A 12,048-nucleotide genomic window follows, 5' to 3' on the forward strand; every position below is an offset into this window, starting at 1 on the left:
AAGGGCTGTGCTTCCCCAAACAGCCAGGCGCCCACCCCCTATCCAACCCACCCTGCTTCTCGCTCTCTGACGGTCCCCCCTGGGACTCCTGCCCCATCCACCCCCTCCCTGTCCCCTGACTGCACCCAGTCCCCACCGCCCCATCCAACCCCCCTCTCCTTCCTGACTGCCCCCCCCCAAACCCCTGCCCCATCCAACCACCACTGCTCCCTGGCCCCTGACTGCCCTCCGCCGCTCCATCCAACCCTCCCCTCTCCTTCCTGACTGCTCCCCTGGGATCCCCGCCCCCTGACCGCCTCACCCCTAGGCCCCCTCTCCACACTCCCGCCCCCTGCCCACCACCCCAAACTCCCCTGCCTCTATCCAGTCCCCCGGTCTCCTTTCTGCGCTGCCTGGAGCACCAGTGGCTGGCGGCGCTACAGCCGTGCCATCCAGAGCATCAGGACAGGCAGCTCTGGAAGGGCTGTCCTGCGCTGCCCGGCCACCCAGAGCATTGCGCCGGCAGCGCAGTGAGCTGAGGCTGCGGGGGAGGGGGAACAGCAGGGAGGGACGAGCCTCCCGGGCTAGGAGCTCAGGGGCCAGGCAGCAGGGTCCCGCAGGCTACAGTTTGCCCACCTCTGATTTAGAGACTGAAGGGAAAATGATCACACTGAAAAGCAGCATTTGAGGTACCCTCACTCTGTTTCTGCCCAATCTCTTCATTATTTGACACTGTCTGATAAACAGCTTTGCCTTCATTAAAACTGGAACAAAGATACCGTAGTTGCAGCAGATCTTTATCTCTAAAAGAGAGGGAGTTTTAGATTTAGAGACAGCATCGTCAGCCTCATTCAACAGCTCAGCAAACTGTATTCAGAAATAAAAATATTTGGAGAAGTTGGTTAACTATTTGCCTTAATATGTGGAAAACAGGGCTCAGCTGCTCACCAATCCATGAGTTAGAAGTTGCAAATGCCTGGGATACAGGCACTTTAGTAGGGGTTAGAAAAGAATCGATCATTCTAATGACACACCCCCTCTACTTGATTAAGGAGGATCACTGAGGGCAAGTCTACACTACAGCACATCGGCGCAGCTGAGCCACTGTAGAGCGTTTGGTGCAGACATGCTATGCAGATGGGACAGCGCTCTCCTGTCAGCACAATAGCTTCCGCCTCTCACGGAGGTGAAGTAATGTCAGCGAGAGTGCGGCTCCCACCGACACAGGACCAGTGTGGACAGCGTTTAGGTCGCTGTAACTTGCATCACTCAGGGAATGAAAGGAGAGTACAAGTGTAGACTTCAGGGCTCTGAAAGAGACAGATCTCCCCTTCCCCAGGTCTGAAAGTACTAACGTGTTTAACATTCACCAAGAGCAGCATATAACTCAGTTGTGACTGCCTCACTGTTCCCACTCACGCAGCACCCACTGTTGAGAACCTTATAATACAGGGGCAGGTAAACTTTTTGGCCTGAGGGCCGCATCTGGTTTTGGAAATTGTATGGAGGGCCGGTTAGGGGAGGGAGGCATGGGCTGGCCCCCACCGTCCCCCCGCTTCTGACCCCCTGACAATCCCTCCGGACTCCTGGCCCATCCAAACCCCCATTCCCTGACGGCCCCCCTGGGACCCGTGCCCCATCCAACCACCCCTTCTCCCTGACTGCCCCCCACTGCCCCATCCAACCCCCCCCTCCTTCCTGACTGCCTGCCCCGGCACCCCTGCTCCCATTCAAACCCTGTTCCCCGCCCTCTGCCCGCCCCGCACCCTGACCACCTCCCTGAACTCCCCTGCCCTCTATCCAACCCCACCGCCCCCCGCTCCCTGCCCCCTTACCGCGCTGCTTGGAGCACTGGTGGCTGGCAGCACTGCAGCTGCAACGCCCAGCTGGAGCCAGTCGTGCCAGCGCAGCACAGAGCACTGGGTCAGGCCGGGCTCTGCAGCTGTGCTGCACCAGAAGCTCGCCGCCCAGAGCATTGCACCAGCGGCACAGTGAGCTGAGGCTGTGGGGGAGGGGGCGGGGGCAAGCCTGCCGGGCCAGGAGCTATGGGGCCGGGCAGGAGGGGCTCCGCGGGCCGTAGTTTGCCCACCTCTGTTATAATACCTGTGCATAATGGGAGAAGAGACAATATCTAGTAGGCAAAAAGACTGGCTATCTGTGCCCTTGGGGTTAGATAAAAACAAGGAGTCTGGTGGCATCTGAAGAAGTGGGTTTTTACCCACAAAAGCTAATGCCCAAATAAATCTGTTAGTCTTTAAGGTGCCACCAGACTCCTCATTGTTTTTGTGGATACAGACTAACACGGCTACCCCTCTGATACTAGGAAAGAGACAGCAGGACAGAAGTTACTTCATACATCACTCAATCATTTTAACTGCCACTTTAGCAGGTTTTTGTTTATCCGTGTCAGCACAGTCAGCATGAAGCACAATGGCCAATTCAAAAGGGACTCTGCACGTAGTCAGCAGCACATAGTTGTAGTGAACATGCAAATACTTTAGGGGAAATATGCACAGCAACAGCTGTTCCGCTCAAAATGGCTAATTGATTTTAGTATGTGCTAGAAAGAGACCTTTTTAAATATTGTGCATGAAACCCTGACAAGTCTTATATTAAAGAAACAGGCCCTAAAAGAATTAGTAAAATTTGGATTTAGGCTTTCCCCTTTCATAGTTTAAAACTTCAGCCAGTTACATTTGTGTGTCCAGTACAAAACCCAGAAGATATGGGTTTACCTCAGACACTGGGGGTCTGCTGTACGATTCTATCACAAGTGATCTTTAAAGGCAGTTTTGGCTGGAGGAGTTAGAATAATAATCTATTAGAGTGCATCCCCTGCAGATGTCATGTGACAGCCATACCTCTCCAAATACAGTAATGATGAAAGGAGATCTGAAAAGGTGGCAGATTCACAGTTGAGGTGGGACTCCCTCACAGAACAAAAAACATCCAACTGTTCCTACAAACTCCAGTATTAGTTTTTACAATATATTAAAATATAAGGAATGTTGATATTTCTATGCCTAAAAATAAAAAAAAGAAATGTAAGGAAGCCCAAACACTTACAGCTTCACAAATATTTTAGAGCAGTAAACAGTTGGTGGAATCTTTCCACTGTCATATACAGAATTGGTTTGGGTGGGGCAGGGTTGGGGAATAGCAAGCAATGAATTGTTCAAAATCACTGCTGTAAAGTACCCAGGACTTAGCAAAACACTTCACACTTGACTATCTCTAAGGCAAAAGGCTAAATAAATAGGTATCATGTCATTTCTATAGAATAGAGGTGAGAGGCACTGAAGGAGGGGGGGGGGTGTTGGAATGACATTTCTCTGGGGATTGATGATTCAGTTTCTAAGGGCTGGCCTACACTGGGCACTTACATTGGCTACCTCTCTCAGGGGTGTGAAAAATCCACACTTTTGAGACACACAGCTATGCCAACCCCCAACCCCCTGTAGACAGTGCTAGGTCAATGGAAGAATTCTTCCAGCAGCCTAGGTACCACCTCTCAGGGAGGTAGATAACCTACACCAATGGTAGAACCCCTTCTGCTTCTACACTGAAGCACTACAGTGGTGCAGCTGTACTGCTATAGCAGTTTAAGTGTAGCCATATCCTTGTTAATTGACACCTTGCCACTATTACCTTCCCCCACCTCCCTCAACTCAACATCATACTAGTGCATTTAAAACGTAGTGGGTGCAAAAGAGCATATGTCTGGGCATTAGGTCAGCCTAGCTCACGAGCACTAAAATGAGTTAGTGTTCTCACCTGGTGCTGCACTTACTTCTAAGACTTCTGGGGGCACACCCAAAATATGCCTCTCTATGACTCTTTTCCCAGCAAATTGTGGGACACCTTATCTGTCCTGAGCAGAAGGCGAAACTACAGAAAGACAATGCCTTTGGCACAGGAGAACTATCAGCACTTGATTTAGACCTCACTGCAAAATGGACAGGATGACAAGTAAAAGCAGAACCCAGGCTCTAAAGATATATCGCCAGCTGTGAAAGCTAGCCTGTGTTGAAGGTATCACTAAACTCAGGCAAGAGGTTTTATGTATGGATATGAGAAGATATGGGGCAACACCCAGGCAAAAGCCTGGGCAAATTCTGCAGTGAAGACACTTAGGGCTTGTCTACACTTGAAACTCTACAGTGGAACACCTCCAGTGCTGCAAGTGTGCAAATGTATATTTAGCTACACTGAAGCGCTGTTAACATTAGCTTTATTAATATTACCTATGCCCATGGGAGGGGTTTTCCTGTTGGCACAGGTATTCCACCTCCCTGAAAGGTAGATACTTCCATGAACCTAGCACTATCCTCAAGGGACTTCAGCTTAAAACATTGCTGAGGGATGTGAGCAAGGCAGCTGGGTTGATCTAATTTTCTAGTGTAAATGAACCCTTCGTTGTCTGTGATAAATGAAGGCAGTTTCTGTAGGATTATGAAATCACTCAGTTGATCTATTTATTCTTGTCTTCCATTTCTGTTACGGAAAATACTCAGATTTCAGAGTAGCAGCCGTGTTAGTCTGTATCCGCAAAAAGAAAAAAATACTCAGGGTAATACAGTTAGAGAATACATAGTATTTGATTATTTCAAAGAAGTCTGAATTAAGTTTTTATTTGATAGTTAAAGAAATAGTTCATAAATATTTAAAACTATTTCTAATTTCTTGCAGTGAGTTTACAAGAGTTCTGTATATTCTTTGCAGTTCTAGCAAAGCTCAAAAACCGAAAATACAGTTTAAAATCTCTGAATCATGTATTTGTAATGAGATAAGTTACTTCCTTAAAATAAAAATTAACCATCCCTTTGCATTTTATATAGATTACATCATAATACAACTAAACCAAATTTCTTGCACGGTATTTTCTCTGCACTGATGTAACATGGATTGCTTGGTTTTGTTTTTTTAAAAACCCTTCAGATTAGAAGTGAGCAGAAGATTAAAAAGTTAAAAAAAAAAAAAAGTCTGCAGAGCCATGGAGAACCAAATTCTGTAAGTGCTATTGCAGGTTTGGAACAAAAAGCACTCACAGTAACAACCAATTAGATTGTAAACTGGAGAACCAAAACAAGGAATTTGTAGCCAGAACATGTTCAAAATGTATTTTGTTACACATGTCCAGCATTGCTTGTCCTATGTTCTTTTTTAAAAAGGAGTAAAATGTGACCTGGCTAAAAGCATTTTTACACACTATGGGGCAAGTAGGGAAATGGGGCTTCAATCCATTTAAGATTTGTAACGTTATAAAAAATGTCTAGCTGTTCAAGGAACACTAAAGGGTTAAAGGGTATCCAAGTTTAAAAAAAAAAAAAAGATCAAGGAAAATTCCACTAAAAATGTCCATAAAGAGGATGTGAGAAAATACATTGTAGATCTACTGCATGCACATACTCTCTCTCGCACACTGGAATGAATGCTGTGCATGCAAACGCTGTTTTCCCTGCTGGCTGAGCAGGCAATCGCTCTCTTGCCAAGAGTGGGGGAGGCTCTGAAAAGCAAGCTTATGCTGACATCACTAGAAGGCAGAGCTCTGTGTTGACTGTCCTGTTACCAAGTGAGCTAACAGCCAATCAGATTCCACAGCAAAAACAAGATGGCCTTTGAACTCCCCACCAGCAACTTCCTGCTGTTTTCAGAGTACACACAGTGCAATGCAGCATGTCTGTCAGCTATGCGGCACAAAGGAACAGCCATTTTGTGACTGAACTGGACCTGCACCAAAATGCCAGGCGTTTAATCATTTTTCCTTCCTTCCAAGAGTGGCTAGTTTCCTTTTGAGCATTAACAAGACAAGAAATACTAATGGCTGATGAAACCAGATAGAGGTGTTAATTTTTGTTTCACTTTATTTTCCCCAGATAAAATCCTCTTTTATATGAAACTACTTCTTCATAAAATGGCTGCCACAAACTGAATGTGTTCTGTTCTACAAAGTCTGCTGCACTCTGCAGTTCAGTTCTACAAAAGCAGCTGTTTGCCAAGAGGACAACAGATTACAGATCTAAAACTTCAAAGCTCTCAATGGAAAACAGGTCTAAATCCATTCACACAGAACTAATATTTCCAAATTGTATTTTATAACACGAAGCGCAAGTTGGAAGCAAATACAACTGTCTGTACTGCTTCTGCATTTCTTATGTAATAAAAATACAAGCCGTGTCCATTTCATTATGGTTAGGGATGCGACAAGGTAACTGCAATGAAGAAATTCCAAGGAATTTAAGCAGAAGTTGGATCTATATGGTGTGTCCTTATCTTAAGTTATTTATACTACTGTTGGCAATCCTGTACAATTTCTAGATTTATTTTATCTTAATTTGTATTTCAGATACCAGTATTTGTGAAGTTAACGTTGTATTCAAAATTTATTGTGCAACTGCTCCTCTTCACATCATCTGCCTTTTTAAATAAAATGCATTAGAAAAGGCAGAAGATGCAAGAAAAAATATTTTTAAAGAAAGGTTACTGCCAACATTTTGTTCCATTGTTTAAAATTTTGAGTTATGGACAACATCCCAGCTTTCATCCTGGGTGAAGCAAGTTAAATCAAGTGAGTGATCTTAACAGTGAAGTTGGAAAGCTTGACAATTGGGTTACTGTCTGTATACTGAAATACAGGAAGAGGAGGTGTTGCTATTCATCCAAAAGGTCCCAAGAAAGGCCTTCATCTGTGCAGACTCTACTAAACTTTTTGTAAGAGTTAAACTAACATCATTTCCCCTCAGGAATAATTTCTGTTTCAAGTCAACTCTCAGAGGAGTTTGTGTTTGCTCAGATAAGGTTTTTTTTTCCCCCCTCTCCTTTCCTAGGGCTGGAAATTCAGGAATCTCAATTCCAGTCATATTCCCTAGTCATTATACTAATACACTCTCTACCAAATACATACATTGTTTCCCATCTGTATTTTTGCTTCTCATAACCTCAGATCAGTGGCACCAGTCACTCATATCCACCTTACCCTTCCATTTTCATTACTGTAGCCTCCAATCAAGGCATGGTTATGTAATATGACTTCACACATTACCTAATGCTTCTAAGCTAGTCCAACAAAATTGTGAGAGGGGAGTCAAGTCACAGAAGCATGATCTGTGCAGACATCAATGTGTTTCAGGGTTACAGTAAAACAAGCTGAAGGCTTTACTTCCTAGAAATCATTTCCCCCATATCTTAAAGTCAACCTTAGAAGGCAAAGTATTTTAGACATTCAGCTGACTCAGCTCAGAAAATAAGGCTCATTTATAAATATGCTCTGTTCAATTGCTCCCACACTCCAGGTGAGTAGATATTACCAGCACTAAGTTTATTCTGGTGAAGTATGGGAAAGGGGGGAGAAAAATGTTAAGCATTTTACTTTTTATTTAATACAACAGGTGAAACATATGGCTCAATCAATGATGCTAGACACATGATCTTTGCTACAAAAGATCAAAATTACACATATGATGCTATGCAAATATTATACCCTTGGGGCAGAAAAAAATAAAATCAAAGGTTGTGTGTCTGTATGATCCCAATTATTCACTCATTATACCCAGTTATTAGACTTCATTTTACTTGGCATAATGTTCCTACACTCCTAAAATATATTTATTCTGATTGCTGTTGTTGCTACTGATCATCCACATTTTTCAGTGACATTTAGATTAAAAAGCAAACCAACTTTTCTTAAAGTCAGGATTTTTGCAGCTGCACTTACAAACATAATTACAACCTTATAATTAAGGTTGAAAATATCTCAAACATTTTAAAAAATACAACTCCTTGTATATACTGTGTGTATGATTTGGGGTTTTTTTTAAACCAATTTAACAATGCCCATTTTAAATCAAATAAATGTACCTATTTCCATTTTAACACCTTTTATTACACTGCAATTTAAAAACATTCCTGATTAGCATGCAAAATTAAGTTTTAAAAGGTTATAACAAAATAACGTGGTCACGAATGTGTTTCTACCACAAATATTTCAAGTTCATATCATGTTCAAGAATAGGTTAAATATTACTGGACAAAGAATCTTATTCATACATTTGATAAACTTACATAGTGCACATGTTGATACCAAAGAGTTTTAGAATTCTTTTTATTGACAATTACTTAAAAGATACTCAAGGAAAAATGAACAGGTCACGATTTAATAAAAGTTAACATAAATAGGCAAAATGCAATGTATTGACAAACACAGAAGAGCAATGCAAAGTTTTTAGACTTCAATGTTAGATTAAGCCAACATATTGTTTAAGATACAATGTTAAAAGCTAAATGAAGAACAAAACAAAGGACTTAATGTTGTTGTAAGTCTATCAAATGTTAGCAGTATTTTCAACATTTTGTACTCTTCCTCAAATCAAAGTTAAATTTATAAAGTAGTTGAAAAGAATATCATTACTTGACATAAAAGTAAACACACATTCTGAGCAAAAATATACAAAACAAGCAATCAAAGGACACCAAGGTTCCCATTAACAATCCTAGTTTAGATTTTATAAACATGAAATACTATCACCACCAGGGGAAAGTTTGGTTAAATTGTATCAAAATACCTAAAATACCTAAACAGTATCAAAGTTCCGTAAGCCCAAATAAAATATAAAGTAAGGAGCATCAATCAAACAGGCACTTTTTAGTTTATATTTTAAAATGAACTTTTTTTCATTCATGTAAGTTTCTCTAGTGTCTATTTACTATAATTTACTACTACTAGGCTTCTGTATGGCCCTCAGTTAAAGTTTAGACTTCTGAGATTCTTCAAAGAAAAATTTGCCTTGTATGTAAAATGGTGCAATGCAGCAATGGCTAAACCGACAAGGTCGTTTTTCACAGAACAAAAAACCTAAAAACTGAAATTCAGAAACTGAAAAAGCATAACAGAGAAAGGGGCTCCCTTGAATAAAGGTACATTACCTTTTGACTCTGACATGGGCCCTTAAGTCACAACACAACTTTCAGAAATTGCTACCAAAAAAAATTAGGGTGTGGCATATTAACAATCTCAAGGTCATTCCTTAAAAAAGGAATCAAAATCAGTTAAATGTTTTGTATTAAGTATGGGCAGTAAACCAAAGCTGTCAAGGTAAACACTGTATTCAGAGGTTTTTAAAAAATAAAATAAAGTTGATAGATCATACCTCGATGCATTGCTGTGTACTGAACCCTCCTCTCCTTGGCTTTTGTCCTCATTTCTCATCATCTTTTAATTCTTAAATATTAAAGGGGGGTATCTGTGTTTGCTTTGATGTCCTGTGCCCAGGTATTTACTGTCAAAAGTTGAAAGAAAGGTAAGGTCCCAGTTTGTTTCATTGGCTTTCGTTATCAAGAACAAAGTCCTGACGCTGTAATGATAGTTATAACAATACACAACACTGATCAGCACAGGAAAACGGACATTTAAAACAATAATATTCATTTTAAAAAGAAAAAAATTGGAAGAGAAACAACCCAGAGCAGCATCCTGCAAACTTTCCCAAAGTAACAGAGGAAGCAAAAATCTCTGTATTTTATTGCGTCATTCCCAATACAGCTCAAATCGGTCGAAAAGTCAAAGTACTCAAAAACGGCAGAAATCTGAAAAATAATAATATTGATTGCCCACCTACCTGATCCATGCACCACCGCCAGGACCAAGCCGATATTAGTTTCGGGTAGTGGAAAAACATCAGATGCAAAATATTTGGAGGTAAAACGACAACGATATATTTTTAGATAATAAAAAAATAAATAGATTCTAATCCCCAAAAATATACTGCTGTGAAAGCAAAAGCAGCGATAATTAGTACAAAAAATGTCCGGGGGAAAAGCTCATTAGGAGAGCGCACAAAAATGGAGGTACGCCATGGCTTCTAAGCTGGAAAAACAACGACCTGGGCTCTCTCCACGGCTTCTTCTTTCCAGCAAGGCACGAAAAGAGAGCCTCCAAAAGCTGCTTTTCTGCCCGAAAAAGGCTCAGTTAGCCCCCGATTCGTGCCTAGAACAGGTAAGGGGCTCTGGGGGCCCCCTGAGGCTGCCCAAAAGTTAGGGAAAGTTGCGTAAAGTGTTGGGAAGGCACGGAGCTCAGCGCGCTCTCTCTAAGGCACAGCCGCCATCTAGAGCTCCTTCCCAGCTCTGAGCTCTGCCTTTGATTGACACTCTCTACATTTACCCCACAACTCAGGTGATGTACCATAGACCCACCCCTTCATTTCTACCAAAAAAAAAGAGATAGCCTCTACCTAAAGGGTGCCTGCCACCCCCCACATCCTTGGCTTCTTCAAACCACCCCATCTGAGGGGGCACCTTAACCCCATCTGGCTCAGACACCCTTTTCAAGCCAGAAAGAAATGTAATTTGTTTCTTTTGTTTTAAAGATTTGCTAAATATTTCAGTCCATGGGCTAAAATTACTTCCTCCCTGGACAGGAAGTGGTGCTGTAACAAGCCATTTTGAAAGAATGGAAGAGGGACTAATAGCCAGATTTGAGCAACAGCCCTCCTTGGAAGTCAACCCCACCCAATGGGTAGCAATTTTTTTTTTAATTCAATCAAAAAAAAATCTTCAATCAATAATCCTTTCCCTTGTCACTCAATACCTATAATTTAAGATTGAAAAATGGAAAGTCACTACACCCTAAAGAAAGCAGTTTGACAGTAACCCTTTCAACTCAACAGCGCCTCCCTAGTGGTTCTTGAGAAGAGCAAAATTAAATAGCTATGTTATTTTAATTCATTAACCGAAGAGACTATTGCAAAAAAAAAATATAGCACCAGGTTGAGTATTGCCCATTTCTTAACCCATTAGTGTTTATAATAGATCTTAACATCCTAAAGTGGACTTTTTACAGTAATATAGAATTCAAGGTCCAGAATTAGTTATTCATTACAAGCCAAGTAAAATCTCAACTACTATGTCCTGGTAGAGAAAACACCACTCATTGAGGAATTGGAAGGGATCTAAGCACAAGAGATGCCCATATGCCCACGACTCCTCCCCCAACAAGCAAAACTGATAACCAACTAGAAGCATCATCTAAGCTTTTCACACATTTATTATCCATTTTACAAGATATTGGCATCAGGCATCAGTGTTCAGATTTTTTGGTAATGTTTTGATTGGGGCTTTATACTAAGTGCATCAAAAATGGTACACTATCCCAACCAATGGCCAATAGCAAGTTCAACCAATAAAACCCAAGTTATTTTCTTTCAGCTCCTCCATATCCTTCCCATTCTTGCCCTCAGTCAATCCACCCTGTCTCTTCAATGCAGTAAAATGAGGGTTGTGTAAATTTGATGTGCTATACCAAAATAGTGCAATATTGACTGGTGAGTGATTATATAAATATAGAAGAAAGCTAGTGACCCTCTGCGCACACAGCAAATTAAAAAAATAAATTACAATGTAAAAAGAGCACTAATTCCAAACTGAACTTTAACAGTACAAAGAAAATCTATTAATTTGAATACTCAGTCTTTTTTAGACAGTCTAATACTCAACCGCACCATATAATAAATGGCAGAAACAAGACTGGCTAGGTAAGTGTGTACATTCAACACTGCACGATTAAAGAGTTATGAACAGCCATTATCATATGTTAAGAATGAAGATTTCCAACAATTTATCTCAATGAATGACAGCTGAACATCTCTCATGCTAAATCTCCAAATGAGAAATATTGTAGATCCCTTTTGTCCAGATTACCTCAATTAACACCAGGTCTGTCCTGGTATTCAAATTTGAGGAGAAAAGTTGGGCCACCTGTTCAAGATGAAATTTAAGTATAAAATTGTTTCTCTGTAGCCAACGGTTGACCAATAACATACATTTCTTGTAAGTGGCAACGTGATTTTTGAACAATAACTGACTTTTAAAAATACTACTTCACACAGGTTAACTTTGGTGTTTTTTATCTAGTAACAAGATCAAATAACTCCACTTAACACTTATTTGTAAGGAATTATTAAGTCAACAAGAAATTCACAGTATACAGGATGGCCATGAACTGTATTGGACACTTGCACAGACTAATTCTAATCCATTTTAAATAAATTGGTTTAAACACTCATTAAGCCAAGGTAC

General features: G+C 41.2%; 1 protein-coding gene across 50 annotated transcripts in view; it reads right to left on the reverse strand.

The window, feature by feature from the left end:
• Positions 1-10,295, reverse strand: part of CHD2 (chromodomain helicase DNA binding protein 2) — an 82,505-nt gene extending 72,210 nt beyond the window's left edge. For 30 of the 50 annotated variants that reach the window (XR_010590940.1, XR_010590939.1, XR_006175971.2 and 27 more), the window contains exons 1-2: positions 9,594-10,295; positions 9,126-9,254 (exon numbers count right to left, since the gene is read on the reverse strand). Coding sequence is in view for 30 of the 50 variants with exons in the window: in XM_065559242.1 (XP_065415314.1) it covers positions 9,126-9,187 (62 nt within the window). In the remaining 20 variants the exon portion in view is untranslated. Of the gene's footprint in view, positions 1-9,125; positions 9,330-9,593 lie in introns of all 50 variants that reach the window. The other 20 variants (XM_065559258.1, XM_065559252.1, XM_065559255.1 and 17 more) reach the window with 6 other exon arrangements.
• Between the last annotated feature and the right edge of the window lie 1,753 nt (positions 10,296-12,048).

This window comes from Chrysemys picta, chromosome 10 (genome assembly GCF_011386835.1).
Source record: "Chrysemys picta bellii isolate R12L10 chromosome 10, ASM1138683v2, whole genome shotgun sequence".
Taxonomy (NCBI): domain Eukaryota; kingdom Metazoa; phylum Chordata; order Testudines; family Emydidae; genus Chrysemys; species Chrysemys picta.